Source organism: Notolepis coatsorum, assembly GCF_963971535.1.
Source record: "Notolepis coatsorum genome assembly, chromosome: 8".
In the NCBI taxonomy this organism is placed as follows: domain Eukaryota; kingdom Metazoa; phylum Chordata; class Actinopteri; order Aulopiformes; family Paralepididae; genus Notolepis; species Notolepis coatsorum.
The window spans coordinates 87,159,021-87,179,291 of record NC_140172.1 but is presented as its reverse complement, the minus strand read 5'-3'; the positions used below and the strand labels follow the sequence as shown (position 1 = coordinate 87,179,291).

General features: G+C 42.7%; 1 protein-coding gene across 1 annotated transcript in view; it reads left to right on the top strand.

Annotated features, from left to right (window-relative positions):
* The window catches only part of ltn1 (listerin E3 ubiquitin protein ligase 1), a 206,501-nt gene that overhangs the window by 11,209 nt on the left and 175,021 nt on the right, over positions 1-20,271 (top strand). The window contains exon 7 of the mRNA XM_084320815.1: positions 4,999-5,172. Coding sequence (XP_084176941.1) covers positions 4,999-5,172 — 174 coding nt within the window. The remainder of the gene's footprint in view (positions 1-4,998; positions 5,173-20,271) is intronic.

The window sequence follows — 20,271 nt, the reverse complement described above, 5'->3', positions numbered from 1 at the left end:
GTCTCTTCAGCTTGCTGGGCTTCAGGCTCGAGTTTGCCAACTTTTCTCCACAAATCACACACTCAGGTTGTTTGTCTGGTCCCTCAGTGAAGCCCATGGTGATGTAATTTTCGCGATTGCTGTAGGTCCTAACTTTTTTTGCAGGTGAGCTGTCGTCATCTCCTTTTCGTTTGTCACACATTTTCGCCTCTGGCGGCTGACTGCAGACGAGCCGAGAAAGTTAACTAGCGTGCTAGGCTAGCTACGGAAAGTGATACAGTCAACTGATTCGCGTTTTAGCGGCTACCCGGTAGCCTACTGTTAACGTTCAAAAATCATGTCTAGATGTTTATTTATTTATCTTAATTTTTTATTGTAGTGGAGAGACTATTCGTGCTTCTGATGATACAAATATGCTAATTAAATATTTCTCTGAAAGAAAAAAAATTAAAAAAAAATAATACAAAAAAAAATCAAATCATCTGTGGTCTGGCGGACCCCCTGCGCCCCCAGGTTGGGAATCACTGGTCTAGAGGATGGAGAGAGTGTTCCTGTTCTTACTGCAATTGAATTGAAAACTTTATTGACACAACAGTAAAACAACATTTGAAACAACAATGTCAAACGCTGGTCAAATGGATAGGACACGATAAAGCCATAGGCTTGTTTCCATTGTGGTCCATTTACATAGAACATAAAAAGGCACATAAACACGAAAGAACATGTACACAGGCAAAACTGTTACAAAATATGTTATTTATTAGAGTAGCGCTATGGGAAGTTATTCTACTGGGTCTGATGATGTTTGGGAGCAAACTCATACTGAACATTGAATCAATAAATGCTTCTGTTGTTTTATGATGCTTAGCCTTTAATAAATCAATGTTGAGGTCACCACATAAAAATAAGTCCTTTTGACCGTGACTTGAAAATAATGTCTCCATCCACTCCGTAAATTCTCCAGCGTTCGTCCCTGGCTCCCTGTAAATACAACTCACAATAATGTTTTTTCTTTTTTCCATTTGGACTTCAACTGTTACACATTCAAATAGATCGTCCACGGCCCTTGACATATCGTTAACCTTTTTACAGCACAGATTACTATCAATGTACAATACCACCCCTCCTCTGTCTTTGTTGCTCCTATTTACCCAAAACATTTCATAACCACACATGTTAAAATCTAAGTAATTGTCAGGCTTCAGCCAAGACTCAGAAATAGCTATGACACTGAATGGTTTATCAAATTCCTTTAGATACATTTTTATGGAGTCAAAGTTTCTGGGAAGGCTTCTACTATTAAAATGGATCAGTGATATGTTGTTTGCCACATTGATCTTACTGTTGAATTTACTGGCTGTGTAATATTGGCATTCGTTATTTGACATGGTAAAAAAATTGTTGTCCGGGTCTATTTCATTGACCTGTGTATGGGATTTATAGTCTGTGTACTCAAAACTGTCAAATTTAGCTTCAAGGCAATCAGAATCAAAATCAGTAATGATGGGAGTATCGTTCTCTAGGTCATCCCCTTGCGAGGACGGGCAATCACTGTCAGCTGCACTGGCCATGATGTAAAACTGTACCAATGCACATGGGGAAAGTAATCAGGGAGCGTCTCTGACTACTGACTAGTACCGTGACCGAGAGTATAGCCTACACCAGGGATCGGCAATAGGCGGCCCGCGGGCCGACATTGGCCCGCCAGCAATAATTTCTGGCCCATCAGATTATTTTGAGAATATGATATTTATGTGACGTGCGGGAAATATTCACTCGGGACGCCAGGGTGTCTTTTATTGTGAAGCTGTATGTATCTACCGGTAGTCATCAAAAGCATGTTTCACTATAGCCAATTGAAATGCTAGAAATGGTCACGTGGACTGGGAGAACCAATGGAATAGTCCCACCGGGCCCGTGTATATTTCCCTAACAAACTTTCACTTCTGCGTTCGAGATGCGAGCGAGTTAAAAAAAACGGGGAACTATAACGCTTCTTTTAATAAACAGGAGCCATACTTAAAATACGGGTTTATCGCAACAGGTCGGTGATTCTTGCGTGCCGAGCCGACGTCCTCTCTGCATAATATGTGGCGACAACAACAACAACAACAACAACGAGGCAATGATGACAACTGTGTTCAAGTTGGCAGATAAAGTTCAGATAAAGCATTCAACGCCAATCTGGAATTGGAGGGCGGCGAGTGGATATGACATGTTTCAAACATTAGCAGGGATTTTGGAGGACTTAACAACAAACAAGGTATGGTGAGTCGTGTTTTCATGCATTCTGATCTGTCCATCACCCGCTGCGGTGATCTGCAATGAATGAATGAATGAAAACTTTATTTAACAGATTGCAGAATGGGTACAAATTACAATACAGTACGGCGCAATACACACAATTGTTAAGGGGATGCAGACCAGAGAAAAACTTTTGTCTTTTTTCAATATCAGTATATTAAATTAGCCATTGTTTTTGATCCTGGCCCGCCAAGCAACGGCTTGGGGAAAATCTGGCCCGTGGCCAAACCTAATTGCCGACCCCTGGCCTACACACTTCACACACACATTCATACACGTACACATACAAAACAAAGACAAAAGGAAAATAAAAAATAAAACTGCTTGGTTACTTAAATGAACCAGCCATGGCTTAGGTGGTCTAAATCTTACCACCACTTCTGCTCAGTCTGAATCGATAAAAGGAAAGGAAATATAGCTAAACGAATGACACAATATAATGCTCAAATTAGGTTTAATTAAATTAAATCGCCCCTTTATAGGCTGAGCTCATACAGCTTTGAGAGTTCGGGACAAGGACTGTCATTTACAGATTTGACAATAAATCAAGGACTGACAAATGATGTCTCCACATTGAAGGGAAACTTTAGTAAACACTCACTCAGGAGGACGAGTACACTTCAGTTCTGTGGTTTGTTTATCCTGTCGAATTCAGGGAAGAGTTTACTGATGATGGCAGCAAGACGGCCTCTGCCTCCTCGTGAGAGTTGAACTTCTTCCATTTGCCATCCATCTTCACTTCAAGTGTACTGCCACGCAGGGCGTACTTGAACCCCCTTTCCCGCAGTTTCTTCTTTACGTGATGAAACTTCAGCATTTGTCATGCATTGCCTTACTGTAGTCGGGGAAAATATAGACGCGATTTCCCATGTAAAGCAAGTCCTTCTTTTCTCTAGCAAGACTCATGATCCTGGCTCTATCCTGGTATCTGTAGAATTTAATGAGGATGTGCCGATGTCTGGGGTTGGTGTCTCTCTTGCGGTCCCTCTGGTCCCTCTGGCTGTCGGATCCAGCGCCGCATCTGTTCATTGCGGCCCTGTCGTTGTCATCTTTGGACTCCAGCCGACCAATTCGGTGTGCCGTTGCAATGGCCAGGGGCTCCGGAAAGTTATTTCTCCCCAGAATCTCGGGAATCATTTGAGACATAAAATGGGTGACGTCTATACCCTCTCGGCCCTCGGTAATGTTCACAAAATGCAGATTCAGAGCCCTGCTCCTGTTCTCAGAGTTCTCTCTCTCTGTGAGCAGGTAATCCAAGTTTCTTTCCAGCTGTTTTATGCGCTTCATTTGATCCTGTGTATTATCTTCAGTGGCACTGACCCGTGTCTCGAGCTCGGAAACGTGATCCCCCAGAGTGTCCAGTTTTGTCTGGATTACATCCAGTTTGTTGTATATGGGGTCCACCTTAGAATCCAATTTAGTGCTGAATAGGGCTGCAACTAATGACTATTTTGGTAGTCGACTAATCTGTTGATTATTTTTTCGATTAGTCGACTAATCGTAAAACAATTATATTTAAAAAAGAAAAAAGAAAAAAAATTATTATAATTTTATTTATTTATTTTTAATTTTTTTGCACTACCTATCTTTGTGAAAGTGGCTTCTCAGCTCTGGTCCAGCTGAAGACAGAGCAGAGGAACAGATTGGACATTGAGCATGACCTCAGAGTTGCTTTGAGACTCCTGTCAGGACCAAACAACATCCCCAGTTATCCCATTAGTTCCCCCAAACTTACTGTCAGTCTGTTATGTTAAGCTAAGAAGTCTTCAGCTGGCTGGACCAGAGCTGAGAAGCCACTTTCACAAAGATAGGTAGTGCAAAAAAAGAAAGAAAAAAATTATAATAATATATATATATATTTTTTTTAATGACTAATCGACGCAAAATTTCTCGTCGACGATTTTTCATAATCGACATCGTCAATTATGTCGACTAATCGTTGCAGCCCTAGTGCTGAATCCCTGAATAGCCCTCCACAGTGTCTCCAGGTTGATTTCCACCGGCAACGCCACCTCCATCGGGCTCGTCATGACGCCGATTGATTGCAGGTGGGCTCGGTGTGTGTAGGCCGACGGCCGACGCGCCCCTGTCAAAACACTGCCCGATGCGAGAAAAAGCACAGTTTTGCTTCAACAAGGAAGACTATTGAAGTTCAAATTAATTCAGGATCAAAATTAAAAGAGTGAATGTCAAAGTTTAGCTAAAAGTTCATCTTATTCGACTGAGCGTTTTCGTGCTGCCTCACACCGCCACCATCCACAGACACAGCTGTCTCCCTCCCTTAACACTAGTTTAGACTGAAGAACACTAGCCGAAGAGATATGTAATGTTAATTACTATATATATCAGTGCATATATCGGTATCGGTTGATATCGGTATCGGAAAGTAAGAGTTGGACAATATCGGTATATCAAATATCGGTAAAAAAGCCAATATCGAACATCCCAAATTTTTTTTTGTAACTAAACTCAAGTGTAACTAATTGTCGGAAATTGGTTTTAAGCCATAAATATTTGATCCAATTTAAAAAAAACACATTGTGAATTGGATCCCTTTAAATACCCTTTTAAAATGAAAAAATAGTGCTTGGAAAAGTACTTGAAAGTTTTTTGCAATGTCTGTGGGAACCCTGGGAACTACATTTGGGGTCTGTTTGTGAACCCTGTTGAACAGGTCTACACTAGACTGAACGTGAGCTCTGTCCCGTCCCCCAGGTGCGCGGTGCGTTCTTCGAGGCTGTGTCTGCGCTGTGTGAGTTCACACCGGCCCTGGTTCAGACCGAGGCGTCCCGAGCCTGTCCAGCTGTCCTCCTCAGCATCGAGGACACTGACCCTGTGGTGCTGCCTGCACTGTGGGAAGCTGTCCTCCACGTCCTCTCCGTCCTCACGGTATGTGATGTTTACCTGTCCATGTGTGTTGGTTTATCTGTGCATGTGTGTTGGTTTACCTGTGCATGTGTGTTGGTTTACCTGTCCATGTGTTGGTTTACCTGTGCATGTGTGTTGGTTTACCTGTCCATGTGTGTTGTGTGTTGGTTTACCTGTCCATGTGTGTTTACCTGTCCATGTGTGTTGGTTTACCTGTGCATGTGTGTTGGTTTACCTGTGCATGTGTGTTGGTTTACCTGTGCATGTGTGTTTGTTTACTTGTCCATGTGTGTTGGTTTACCTGTGCATGTGTGTTGGTTTACCTGTGCATGTGTGTTGGTTTACCTGTGCATGTGTGTTTGTTTACTTGTCCATGTGTGTTGGTTTATCTGTGCATGTGTGTTGGTTTACCTGTGCATGTGTGTTGGCTTACCTGTCCATGCATGTTGGTTTACCTGTGCATGCAGTGTTTCCCCTAGGACTTTTTTCAGGGGGGGTGGTAGGGGGGCGCGCGTGTCACGGATACGTGGTCAACAGTGTCGTCATAGACACGCGCAGTAAGGCGGTTATTAGTATCTGAAATGAAATTATTGCACATAAATTAGGTGTTATGTACCCCAGTGGGGAGACGCAAGACAAGGCCACAGACAGGGTAGGTGAGGGTGCAGTGACACAAAACGCAAGAGACAAATTGCAAAATAATAATATTTATTTTACAAAATTCAAAATCAGCAACACAGAGAGCAAGGAGGACTTACCAGTGAGCACCAAATGAAATATCAAAAAGAAATAAAAGCCCACCCCCCTTACAGGCGCGGACGCCCCAAAGTACAGGTGGTGGTGCTCACTTCTAAAGCTGGTGTCTTTAACAGTAGGTCACCTACGTGATGCAAAATGTAGACCCAGGGTATCTTCCTGTCCTCAATGTCCCTGTGTGCAAAACAAAAGATTAATACAAAGCAAAGCAATCACCATAGGCTGGGTGATGAGGAATAAACAAATACACAAACGGGTTATGGGCAAAACAGAAATGTACAACTACCAAACTAATGCCAAACAGGCCACAGCTCTACAGAACACAAACAGCACAAAACTATACTAAATACCTAAACTAACTGACAGCACAAAGTGCCAAGAGCCTTCACCAGCTCTATACCGAAGACATACCAAAATGAGCTCCCACACAGACACAGACCAAGTATAATTACCACCACACACAGACCAAGTATAGTTACCACCACACACAGACCAAACGAACCAGGGAGCTAACTAACACTGCACACAAATGGGTATATGAAGGAGTGTGGAGCCTGATTGCCCGACGAGCCTCAGCTGCTGCTGTTGTTGTTGTTGTTGTTGTTGTTGTTGTTGTTGTTGTTGTTGTTGTTGTTGTTGTTGTTGTTGTTGTTGTTGCTGGAACTGAGACACCTGAGAGTGGGGATATGTAGACACAAGAGGGAGACAAGACAACAACAAACAAAACATGCCTATATATACAACAGATAACATACATTACTCCCTCTATATACATACATAAGGACACCGTCCTTAACGCGTGTAGCTTTATGCCAAGCAAGCAGTGCAAAAATTTACCGTAGTGGCATGCAGTAATGCGCCTTTCATTTTCCGCCGCCCAGCGCCCAGGTCGCGCGGAAATAGGCTGTCTATTGCCATTCTCTTTGACAAACTCTAACCTTAACCAGCTCCTTAACAACGCCTAAACTTAACCGTTCTAACCTTAACCAACTCCGAAACAATGCCTAACCTTAACCATAGAAATTATATTGCCATTCTCTTTGACAAACTCTAACCTTAACCAGCTCCTTAACAGCGCCTAAACTTAACCGTTCTAACCTTAACCAACTCCGAAACAATGCCTAACCTTAACCTTAACCATGCCTAACCTTAACCGGCGAAATAATACACGTTAAAAAAAAATCACGTTAAAAAATAGTTTCGATGGGATTCGAACTCGCCAGCAAACAAGCCATAGGATCCACAGCCATGTGTCCTTGCCAATTGAGCTATTGCTAGATACTGAATAAGGGGCGGTGACTTATATATATTGAGCTCCGCTCGTGTCGAACCAAGGCGCATGCGCGGGCACCTCGCGCGAGCACGCCGGCGCACGCACGCACCTGAGCGAGCACGCCGCCGCCGGTGCACGCACGGTAGCATTTGTCTGAAAAGAAGGGCGCTTTACCGCACTAGCGTGCGGTGACGAATGCGGAAGCATTTTTGCACTGCTTGCTTGGCATTAACGTACAGGCGTCCTTAACACCCTCCCCCCCCATAAAGAGTCAGCCCATGGCTGGCGACAACACAACATACAACCCAAGTCCCCCATTTATTATTCCCAAAGAACACAGATCACAACACAAAACAAAACATCCACCACTGCCATCAACCAACCAGACCATCACCTTCCCGTTGTTTCATACCTCTCTTGGTAGCATCTGATATGATCAGGGGTGCTGTTGACACAAAATGTCCAGGGGTACAGCAGTCCCAACACCAACATCAAAAGTATTAAGACCGTGGTCTGAGAAGGCACCTCACAAAAAAAGAGGGATGGTCCACGGTTAAAACGCACAATGGCAGACTGCTGCCCTCTTCCTCCTCACAAAGAAAAATACATAATACAATGTGAGAGTCCACACAGCACAGCACAAAATGCAGCGTTACAATACGCTGAGCAGCAGAGAGACCCCCCTCAGAGACAGCACTAGCCTCATGCAGCCACTTTTCAAGCCTGCACACACAAGACAACAAACCCCTCACCTGAGGTTCGTTGTGAAGAGTCTCTCCCATCAGCTGCTTCCTCAACAGCCTCAAAGGGCCGCCTATTGACCGAATTCTATTCACAACAGAACTGACCACCTCTCTGCTTCCAGCTATCCCTGGAGCAGGAGCAGTAAATGAACATGTGGCCAAACCAGCGTCTTCACTCTGGGCAACTACCAGCTTACCACGAGTCCTGGGTAACCGCGTTGCCTCGGAGGCTAGTGTACCCCGCCGAATCGTCACCCTGTCACTCGTCACAACTACAGGTTGTGGAGCACTGGTGATCGTACACACTGGCAATACTCTTGGGAGCAACGGAGCAAACACATCAGGGTACAAAACAGTAGGGTGATCCAAAACTTTAACACATGGCATAACTCTGCCACCAGCGATGTCATTACCTAACAAAAAGGTGACACCTCCCACTAGTAATGATGGGCACACGCCCACCTTGAACACCCCCTTTGCCAACCCGCAGGTTAAATGTATCTGATGGAGGGGCACCGACACAAAGCCCATCTCGATCCCCTGCACCAACACACTAGAGCCAGTTGATGACCCATCACAAAACGGCAACATGTCTGATATGATAAATGACTGTGCAGCCCCAGTATCCCGCAGTATGCGTACTGGACGCTGGTCCAACTCACTGCCACTGAGCGAGACCAACCCGTCCGACATAAACGGATCGTAACTGGGACCCGGGATGTCACACACTGTCTGGACCAAACCAACCGCTTTAGGTCGTCCATCTGTCTGAGACTGCTCCTTGCGTCTCAAAACAACACAGTCACTTATAATGTGGCCCACCTGATGACAGTAAAAACACTCCCGCTCCTCCTTGTAGCGGGGAGACACTGAGCGGGGCGGACTAGTCTGTCCAACATAGCCACTGCGGCGGACTAACGTGTGACCTAGCTGGAGTGTGAGCAGAGGGATAAAAGGTCCTACCCTCATGTCTGAGAGTACCAAAAGTTTGCCTATGGGTCAGCACAAACTCATCAGAGAGCACTGCAGCCTGAGCCAACGTACCAACTTTTTGCTCATTTAGATATGTAGCCAAACGGTCAGACAGACTACTTTAAACTCCTCCAGCAACAGTAACTCAGACAGTGAAATAAAATCAGACACGTCACTCGCCTTACACCACCGAAAAAATAGAGACTCCTTCTCACAAGCGAACTCCACAAAAGTACTGCCAGGTAACTTTCTGTGAGCTCGGAATTTTTGCCTATATGCCTCCGGCACTAACTCATAGGCTCGAAGTACAGCAGTCTTGATTGAGTCATAAGACAAACTGTCACTGAGAGAGAGGGCAGACAAAATCTCCTGGGCCTCCGCCTCACGAAATTGAGGTACCAGAGATATAAGTCTACTTACATCATAAGCCCCCACAGCCGTGGAAGAGGGTTGAGCAGGACTCCCAATTTTAGCAGCTTCAAGCTCCAGCTGCTTCATTTTAATTTCAGCGTCCACCCGGTGATTCGAGATCTCAACATCCAGCTCCATCTTCCTGACAGCTAACCTGAAATCCCTTTCCTTCTCCCTCTCCCTCTCCTCTCTCTCCCTCTCCCTCTCCTCATATTGCAACCGCGCCAAACTTAATTGAAGACTGGCCTCCTCAGTACTCCCACTAGGGAAGGGTGAAGCATGTCTGGGCCCTGGAGACGTGACACCCGAAAGGGGAGGCTTATCCTCCTCTACCCCGTCTGCAACCGGGTCCACCACCGCCCCCTCTACCCCCTCATGCTCTGTGTCCGAGGCCGACTTAGGGGAAGAAATAAAAGACGCCCCCTCACCCATACCGAGCACCTTTCTATATACTAAAAGGTGTACCACCTCCTCCCTCAGGTCAGCCTTAGACAAACTTTTAGCAAGGCTGACCTGAAAATGGGAGGCAATAGCACAGAGATCCTCCTTCCTACACTGATCCAAATTATCCACTGAGGGATCACTCAGAAACCCTTCCACACTAAAATACGTCATGTCTACAAAGAGACACCAGCGCAAACATACACAGATCAATTTACTACTAAAAACCAACCTACCCAACGTGCCCACCACACACCAACACCAACCGTCTGTTGCCCACTAACGAGCCCCCATTTATGTTACGTACCCCAGTGGGGAGACGCAACACAAGGCCACAGACAGGGTAGGTGAGGGTGCAGTGACACTAAACGCAAGAGACAAATTGCAAAATAATATTTATTTTACAAAATTCAAAATCAGCAACACAGAGAGCAAGGAGGACTTACCAGTGAGCACCAAATGAAATATCAAAAAGAAATAAAAGCCCACCCCCCCTTACAGGCGCGGACGCCCCAAAGTACAGGTGGTGGTGCTCACTTCTAAAGCTGGTGTCTTTAACAGTAGGTCACCTACGTCAGGGGTTCTCAACCTTTCTGCTGCCAAGGCACCCCTGTGTTCAATAAAATATTCCAGGGCACCCCTACATACGATAAAAACTTTTTCGGTCCCGTCTTTTTTGCTACAATGATGATACAATGATTCTTTATTTGCCGTGCTGTCGTTGAGATGTTTTGTTGTTTGTTTGTCTTTGTTGCTTGTTGGTGAATCTGCAAATATGAATTGCCCCACGCGGGATCAATAAAGTTGTCTGAATCTGATGACAAAAGTGCTTGCTTTCAAAATAATGTTTATTTAAGAAAAAACTGAAAATCATGTATTTTTTTTTTAATACAGAAAAGGATCACTAAAGTGCTATCTGTTGCAGCTGCACTGTTCTCCATAAAAATAGCATATTTGGATAAGTTTGACAATTTCTCAAAAACAGAAAATCATGTATTTTTTTTAAATACAGAAAAGGATCACCAAGTTACCATTTCTCAAAAAATATAAATAAATACAGAAAATAAGCACTCGTTCACTCAGTGGACATTTCTAGCTCAATGCGAGGTCCGCTGCTGCTGGCTAATAATACGGTCAATACGCGGGGAGATCTTTGACAAGGCAACACGCATGTCATCATCAAGGCTCAACTTGGCCCTATATTTTGTTTTCAGAGCTGTCATGGATGAAAAGCCAGCTTCACACAGATATGTGGGGCTGAATGGTATCAACACCTTAACTGCAGCATCATGAGATACTTGGTACTCAGCACCACACTCTGAAACTAGCTCGGTGGTATCAGATGAGATTTCAATGAGTTCTTCCAAGAGTTTGGATGGAGATGTGTCAGGAAGCTTTGTCTCAATGTTGTCTGTAAAATCTTTTTTTATCCAGAGTGACTTAATGATTTTTAGATTTTTAGAAATGGTCAAACTTATCCAAATATGGTATTTTCATGGAAAACAGTGCAGCTGCATCAGATAGCACTTTAGGGATAATTTTCTGTAATCCAAAAAATAATTTGGATTCACTATAAAGTGCCTGTTCACTATAAAGTGCCACGTTTTGATATATTGAGCTTTAAACTTTAAGTACATTTTTTGGAACACGCAACCTAAAACACCTTCCTCTCCCAAACCGTTCCTGCAATTGTTTTATGTTGCATGATGATCATGGATACATTTATTATGTATTGTATTTTTTATGTTTAAATATCAACATAATCTGTCTGTCCACCCTCAGTACATTTACTATCAATATAATATAGTAGTCTGACTTCATCATATATTTTCAAACGCACACACATAGAGGGAGAATGCCCCCCCCCCCCCTCCTTCCCAGTCCTCCTTCCAAGTCCCCACCCTGCTGTTCTCTGTCGCTCTGAACAGGGCTTGTTGTTAGCTTATGCTAAAGGGACATTAATTCCGGTCTTAAACACAACGTGGCCACAAAGGAATGGCAAGGATTGCAAAGCATGTTATATGCATTTGACCCGTTGCGGAATAAAACAGCAGGGATTTGTTTTGGGTCGCAAAAACACTATCCTTGCTGTGTTTCAATGTCCGCATTCCAGATCCAGAGTACGCTACTACTGCTGAGCTGAGAGACGCTAAGCTCACTGCTCAGCCTGCTGTGTTGAGATGCATCCTTATTGGCTGTGTGCTGTAGAGCGGATATGAGTCACGACACCACGGAGTTTCAAAATAAGAGTATCATAATGACCTAAATGTTGCTAGCTTTCGGAGCCTAGTTATTTAGCTGGAGCTGCGCGTGGGCAGAAATGAGACCCGCTATAGGATTTTCAAAATAAGACTGTTGTCATTCTATATTTTTAAAGAACATTGCCAGGCATCTCGCGGAACCCCTGGCAGCTCTCCGCGGAACCCCTGTGTGCCGGGGAACCCCTGTTGAGAACCGCTGACCTACGTGATGCAAAATGTAGACCCAGGGTATCTTCCTGTCCTCAATGTCCCTGTGTGCAAAACAAAAGATTAATACAAAGCAAAGCAATCACCATAGGCTGGGTGACGAGGAATGAACAAATACACAAACAGGTTATGGGCAAAACAGAAATGTACAACTACCAAACTAATGCCAAACAGGCCACAGCTCTATAGAACACAAACAGCACAAAACTATACTAAAGACCTACACTAACTGACGGCACAAAGTGCCAAGAGCCTTCACCAGCTCTATACCGAAGACATACCAAAATGAGCTCCCACACAGACACAGACCAAGTATAATTACCACCACACACAGACCAAGTATAGTTACCACCACACACAGACCAAACGAACCAGGGAGCTAACTAACACTGCACACAAATGGGTATATGAAGGAGTGTGGAGCCTGATTGCCCGACGAGCCTCAGCTGCTGCTGCTGCTGTTGTTGTTGCTGGAACTGAGACACCTGGGCCCCGTTCCCCGTACCTGGATAACTGAGTTAGCCGGATAACTTTCGGTCAAGCCTGACTTAAGCCGGACCTTCCCATTCCCCGACGCGCGATTGTCTAAATCACCATGACAACAGATCAAAAAGTTTGAGCCTGGTCGAGAGCAGGGTTAAGTTCAAGTTAGCCGGATGAACCATGGCCACGCCCCCGCAAAGAAGTGACAGCTCGTTTCCTGAAATGATTCTCACAGTCTAGGATCTGCATTATACCATTCTGAATTACGTTTTTGTGCTCCATTCTTCCAGAGGGGGCTTTTGAAATGTAAAATAGACCCAAAATGCTGATACTAAATTCACTTTGTCCTAAATAATGCACGTTATATATACCGTGGCGCTCGCTAGGTGCGATGTACACATTATGTGGTTATTTTAACAACGCGCAGCATTGCAAATGTGAATCCCGCGGGGATATCCTTAATGATTGAAACCTATCGCTCGTTTGGCTCTGATTCCTTTCATATTCTCCGCTGTGGATGAGGAGCGAGGAAGGAGAGGAGCGCCTGGATTTTGTTTCATTCAAGCATAAAATTGAAGTGTCTATGCGTGGATTGTGGATTTTGTGTGATATTGTAACTGGGATTAAAATGTCTGATGAGATGCGCTGTTTGACGGATTTGAGAAATTGAATGAGCCGTTGACGTCACATTAATGCATTTGAGAATAAAGAGATAAAACTTAATTCAAAAGAAAAAATATTCTAAACACGGGTCTCTCGTTCATTAATGTATAAACAATGAATTTATCCCATCTGGCACAGTGGCGCAGCGGTAGTGCTCAATCCTGGCAACCGGGCGACCGGTGTTCGAAACCCCGTGTTTCCAATATAATTTTTTGGAATATAATATTAATGATTATACGCAAAAGTAGCCTAGTTTTAAGTTAAAATATTATAAATCTACATGCATTGAGGATGTCATTCTTTATATAGCTCTCAACGTGCACCAAATTGAATTATTCCTACATTGCAAAAAGAAGGAAAAGACTAGGATTCAAACCCCGGTCGTCTGCGTGAAAGTCAAAAGAAGAAACCGTTACACCACAGTGGAGATAAGTAAAAGATCCACCATACATTAATCAATGGGTAAGAGAGCCGTATCCTTATTCTGTATAAGAGTTTAACTAATTATTTTCGCTAGCAAGATCTCATTTGATTATTCAATCCATAAACCTACTGCCAGCAGGCAAGTTTAAAGAAATATAATCTGATTGATTGAGGTAATGAGGGACTTAAAATTAGCCTATAGATAACGCATTTAACTTGTCGGCGAGGCGATTGAGCCGTACTGCAATCTGATAATAAAGTTTTAAATCAATTAATCAATCAATGCCGTTAGAAAATCAGGATCTCTGCTATCGATAAGTGCTGGCTTTTCAACTGAAGCGGCCGCGCGCACTTATCCTGGGTCTCAAGTCTGGGTCGAGTTAACGAGACTGAATCCACCTTCGAGGAACAGGAAAATCCCGGCTTCAAACATCGGGTTAACTGAATCTGGATAATGGGACTCTTGATCGACTTAGTTGAACCAGGTACGGGGAATAGGGCCCTGAGAGTGGGGATATGTAGACGCAAGAGGGAGACAAGACAACAACAAACAAAACATGCCTATACATACAACAGATAACATACATTACTCCCTCTATATACATACATAAGGACACCGTCCGTAACATTAGGTAAATAAATATTAACAATATTTATTTATAACACATAAATTAGCTTATTTACAATTTTACATACAGTAGTGACAACACACATATGAACTATTTACAATACAGGGACAGTGTTTCCCACAGGATTTTGTGAGACTGTGGTGGGTGAACCTCGGACCCTCTAGGGGGGTCTGGGGGCATGCTCCCCCGGAATTATTATTTTGTATATTTTAAAGTTAAATACATCAATCTGATTCACTTTGAGAGCAAAATAAAGAGGCCAGATCTATGATGAAGTTTGTGCTCAAAACACAAAATCTACTAGACTAGAGCATACATTTGAGCCATCAAAGAAATGAAGCAAAAGTGGTTACCTGTGTTGAACTGGTTTATTTTTTAGAAAATATAAAAATATACTGGATTACTATTACGACTACTACCACTGCCAATACTACTGATACATCCCTATTGGCAATGTATCATTAATGGGAAAGGCAGGGGGAGGCACATACAACACTCATAACTATTTACAACCAGTGTCAGTGCGAGCACACTCAAGTTGTTTGAAAATTCTGAGTGCACACTGGACGCTCTGACCAAAGAGTCCGTTTATCAGAGCGGAGCAGATTTTCAGAGTGAATTTATTAACTCACCTTAACTAGGGCCCTATGAAATCCATTTTTATCTTTTCTAGTGATGCACGATATATCGGCCGCAGATATAATATCGGCCGATATGGCCGTTTTTTTTTCATCAGTATCGGTCCGATATCAAGATTGGGCCGATAATAATAAATAAAAACTTTAAAAAAATTTTGTACTCTTTTATTTTAATTCGATTTTTTACATGTTTTGGCCTTAACACTTTGAGTGCCAGCAGGGGGCGCACGATTTAGCGCTTGAGTGCCAGCACTGTAGTCAATGGGAGGGCGAGCACATATGCGAACGCATAAACTATATCTTAAATTGTCTTAAATGTAAACTATATCTTAAATTGTCTTAAATGTGTCTAATACGCCTGTCGCTTATCAATGACTTGCTTGCAGTCAACATGTACGAAACGGATTGTTTTTTCATCAGTACATTTCCGTTTTATACCATTTTGAAAAACGCTTGTTTTTTTGATGAAAAAAAAATTTATGAATCGTTTTCAAATAAACGCTAGATTATCAATAGTATACCGTAATTCCTCTAATAGTAACCGGGTCTCAAATACAAGCCGGGTCTCTATTAATGGCCGGGTGCGCTCTTGAGCTAAGCAATTATAAGCCGGCCTCCTAATACAAGCCGGGTTACTAATATACTGAGCTGCATACTGAGCTAGTTACTTGATTTCACTTTGAAAACGTTGAAATGACCAGTGACCACCTGTAATTGCACTGTTTACTATTTCATACAGTACTTGGTTTCAATAAATGAACCCAGTACATTTTACTGGGTTCAAACTGACACAAAATGTTGATTTATTCATTATGATCTGTTTGAAAATTAGAAATATAGGCCTCTCTCTTATACATGCCTCCTCCTAATAAAAGCCTGGTACCCGCTACAGTTTAAGCAAATACAAGTCCGGGTCACTATTAGAGGAATTACGGTATGTGTACTTATGCACGCTAGAGAAGCGGGCTGAAAAATCGATTATCTATTTCCTGATCAGCACACACATACACATATAGGGGCCACGTTGATATATATGTGAAAAAATAACTCTGATTACCCCAAGACTGGTAAAATAGATTCCTTACCTCAGATCAGATGTTCTCCAAAAAGATTATTCCAATTTCTGATCGCCATTCCAAATATCGATCGTGTTTATTGATCCAATGCTGGGTGCTCGAAACACATATTCCACGCTGTTCTGAGGGACCACAATGACTGCAATCGGCTCGGGTTACATGCCTGAGAAGTAAAATGTGGATTCCGGATTAAGGATTTTCTTTTCCCCATGCATTTTCATTCTGTCCAATCCAATGGGTGCATTACCATCTGGGAGATGATAGGGGCCGGTATTTCCCCTGTTCGACCTCAAAGCCAGTCCCAATGGTAACGTGAGGCTAGATTGATGAACATTTTATGGAAATCGCTAAAAAAAACTACGATTAAATAACGTATTTCTCGTGGCTGGCACTCAGTGTTAAATAGTTTCAAAATATCAGTAATTTCTGAAAATAAGTTACAAAAGTAAAAAATATAAAAAAAAGCGTTTTGAAAAATACTGAAACCAGGAAGATCTCTGAGAACTGTTCATCATTCACACTTGGTGGGTGTGTGTACTGAGGAGGACGGTTCATCATTCACACTTGATGGGTGTGTGTACTGAGGAGGACTGTTCATCATTCACACTTGGTGGGTGTGTGTACTGAGGAGGACTGTTCATCATTCACACTTGGTGGGTGTGTGTACTGAGGAGGACTGTTCATCATTCACCCTTGGTGGGTGTGTGTACTGAGGAGGACTGTTCATCATTCACACTTGGTGGGTGTGTGTACTGAGGAGGACTGTTCATCATTCACACTTGGTGGGTGTGTGTACTGAGGAGGACTGAAGGAAGGGCAGTGTGTCATTGATTGGATGAGCGGTTTCTGGAGAAACGCTGCAAGCAGTGATATACCGGGGGCCAAGCAATCAGCCCCGTTCCGAACGAGCACATTTTGAACAGGTAGTACTGCTTTAGGTTAGAATTGAACCACATACCACATAAACAGTCCAAACTAATTCAACAAAGCTCTTTATTTGATTATCATAAAAAAGTGTTTTCTATACAGAGATATCGACATCGGTAAATATCTGTATCGGCCACAACAGCAATATTAATATCGGTTATTGGTTAGGGGTGGGACAATACATCGATCCAGATCGATATATCGATCTATTATCAATAATCAAATAGGATCGACGCAACGTAAAAAGATCGATTCATATTGCGATACTCTTATTTTGAAAATCCCCGCGAGTCATATCCGCCGGCGCCCAGTATTGTGAAACTCCGTGTAGAAATTACAGCAGTGTTTGCGTCTGCTGTAAAGCACTACAGAGCGTCTATTTTGCGAGCCGATATAAGTCTGTGCAGTTTTTTCCCCGCAACGGGTCAAATGCATATAACAGGCGTTGCATCGTCGCCATTCCTTTATGCCAACGTCGCGTTAAATATCTAAATGAACGTCGCGTTGGCTGCTAAAAGCTAAGCAGCTAACCGTGAGAGAGAACAGGAGAGTGGAAAGGGGACTTGGAAGGAGGAGGGGTGGGGGCTGTGGGGGACTGTGTGTGTGTGTGTGTGTGTGTGTGTGTGTGTGTGTGTGTGTGTGTGTCTGTGTGTGTCTGTGTGTGTGTTAAAGCTCAATATATAAAAACAAAAGTGAACAGGAGGTCTATTTGTATTAAAAACAATAGATTGTTTTTCATTTAAATGTCTGGAAGAGCTCAAAAATAAATACATCAATTGATATTTCCGTAGCCTTTTTTTAGTTGATCTAAATGTGACTGATTGTGTTAAATGGGCACATAATATCGCCTCATATCGATCGCAGACACCTGAATTGAATCGTATCGTATCGTATCGTGGCAGACTTTGTGATATCGGCAAATATCGTATCGTTGTCCAAAGAATCGATATCGTATCGTATCGTGATGAAACTGATGATTCCCACCCCTATTATTGGTATCTGCCACAATTTTCACATCGGTGCATCACTAATCTTTTCCTGTTTTCGGATATGAATTTTCCTGTTTTCGGATTTTATATTTTTTCCTTTGGATTTAACCAAAAAAAACAATACAAAATTATGTTTTAACTAACTTTAATAATAGTACATCTGCAAACAGTGCCAGTGTAGTTCAATGTTCAATCCCAGTTAGGTTATGAGGTTTCTTTTTTTCAATTAAGTTCAGTTCAATGCAGTTCAACTGCCAGTGCAGTGCAATAACTAAATAATAATTAAATAGTTAAATAATAATTTGTTTAAAGGGGACATGCATTGTTATTCCTAGCACTATTTGGGCAACTTTACACAATTCCTGTGAGTCTATTGAACACATCTGTAAGCTTTTATTAAACAAAATTCATTGTTTTATATTTCTAATCAAGTACTCAAAAGCCAAATTTTTCTTACTTTGGATTTCAGGCTGTGTTGGCCTGGCTCCGCCCATAAGCACTGTGTAAATGAGTATGTGCTACTGCTCCTTCCCCGCGAGGTCCAGGTTGTGTGTAAATGAGTATGTGCTACTGCTGCTTCCCCGTGCGAGGTCCAGCCCAGGTTGTGTGTAAATGAGTATGTGCTACTGCTGCTTCCCTGTGTGAGGTCCAGCGCAGGTTGTGTGTAAATTAGTATGTGCTACTGCTGCTTCCTCGCGCGCGGTTTGTTTCCCCGACAGAAGCTCCTCTCTCTCTCTCTCCCTCTCTATCTCCCTCTCGCTCACACGCTCGTTGTCTGCCTCGCTCTGTTTGAGGAAGTGTCGGGTTACACTATCTGCCTCGCTCTGTTTCTGCTGTCGCTGTCAACCATAGAGGGGGTGTTAGTTATGCAAATCAGTGCTATATTAACGTCAGCAAAACCGTCAAATCAGAACAGCTTAGTTGAGTGAGGGAGGATCTCGTGAACTCGAGACTAGACTGATGTGTCAATATGGTCATTAGAGACACAGACCCATTGATACTAACCCGTATTACTATAAAAACCATGCTAAACACAGAAAAAAGCCATTTATAATGCATGTCCCCTTTAAAAGAAATCAAGAAAAAAACTGTAAAATGTAATTTATTTCAAAGAGATGTCCTTTAACACATTGGCGACCACTGTGATGCGTCTAATATAGTGGTTGAGGACCAGCTTTTGTAAACAGACCGGTGTCTTTTTGTACAGCTATATATATACTTTATAGTATTGCTATCTGTCCATTCTTATTGTCAATTGAGTTCATAAACCGTCCCTTCAAAATGGCTTAAAGAAAAAAATGCATCAATAGGTTGTCATTTTATAGCGCAGTGAATATGAGCATTATAGCGGATTTTGTCTCGTATTTTTTCTGGAAAGCTATTTATAGGGCTAATAGCTGCTAACGTTATATTCAACGGCATTTCCGTTTTACATATGCTAAAGAAATAACTCAAACTGCATATCATCGGGGCTGTCCCAAAGCATGTATGCATGAAAGGGGGGGGCGGGGGACGTTGTTTATTATGATTGATTACCAATAACAGTGTCCGTGTAACTAGCCACATTCGCTGATCGGCTAGTTGCGTCTCACAGCAAGCTCTGATCCGGCTGTAATTTAGGTGAAAAGGGTCGTGAGGCTGAACAACAGGACCAATTGACTATACATGTGCTTAACACTTTGGTTGCCTAAGGTTAAATTAATGATATACCATAGATTGCCAGCGCTATTTGTCTATGGAGAAAGTCCCCTTCTTTGCAGGGCTATAACTTTTTAAATTCTATTGCTACATTGCCATTATTAGGGCCCATTCAAAGTCCTATATGTATTGTTCATTGTGTAGCAACGTTAAACTTTTTCATTCACATATTCATAGTAAAGTATGGTCTAATGTATAAGTATGTTTTCATCTCTTTCTGCAGCTTTCTCCAGAACGTGATATATAGCCCCAAATGCATTATATTGATGATGAAATACAGTTTGATGGCAATCAGCGCGATATAAAAAATTCCAACTAGACGTACTTCTAGAAGTTACTACACGTCATCTGATGTTGGGCGAGGGGGCGTTTATAATTCCGTGGGCAGCATTATACCAATCATCTAATGTGGGTCAAATGTTGATAATATCAGTTATTATCGAAGACGGTAACGTTACACGCTGAAACTCACCCCAGTCTCCGCGCGCCGTTGGGCGATCATCGTCGAGTAGAAATTTTATCATTATGGG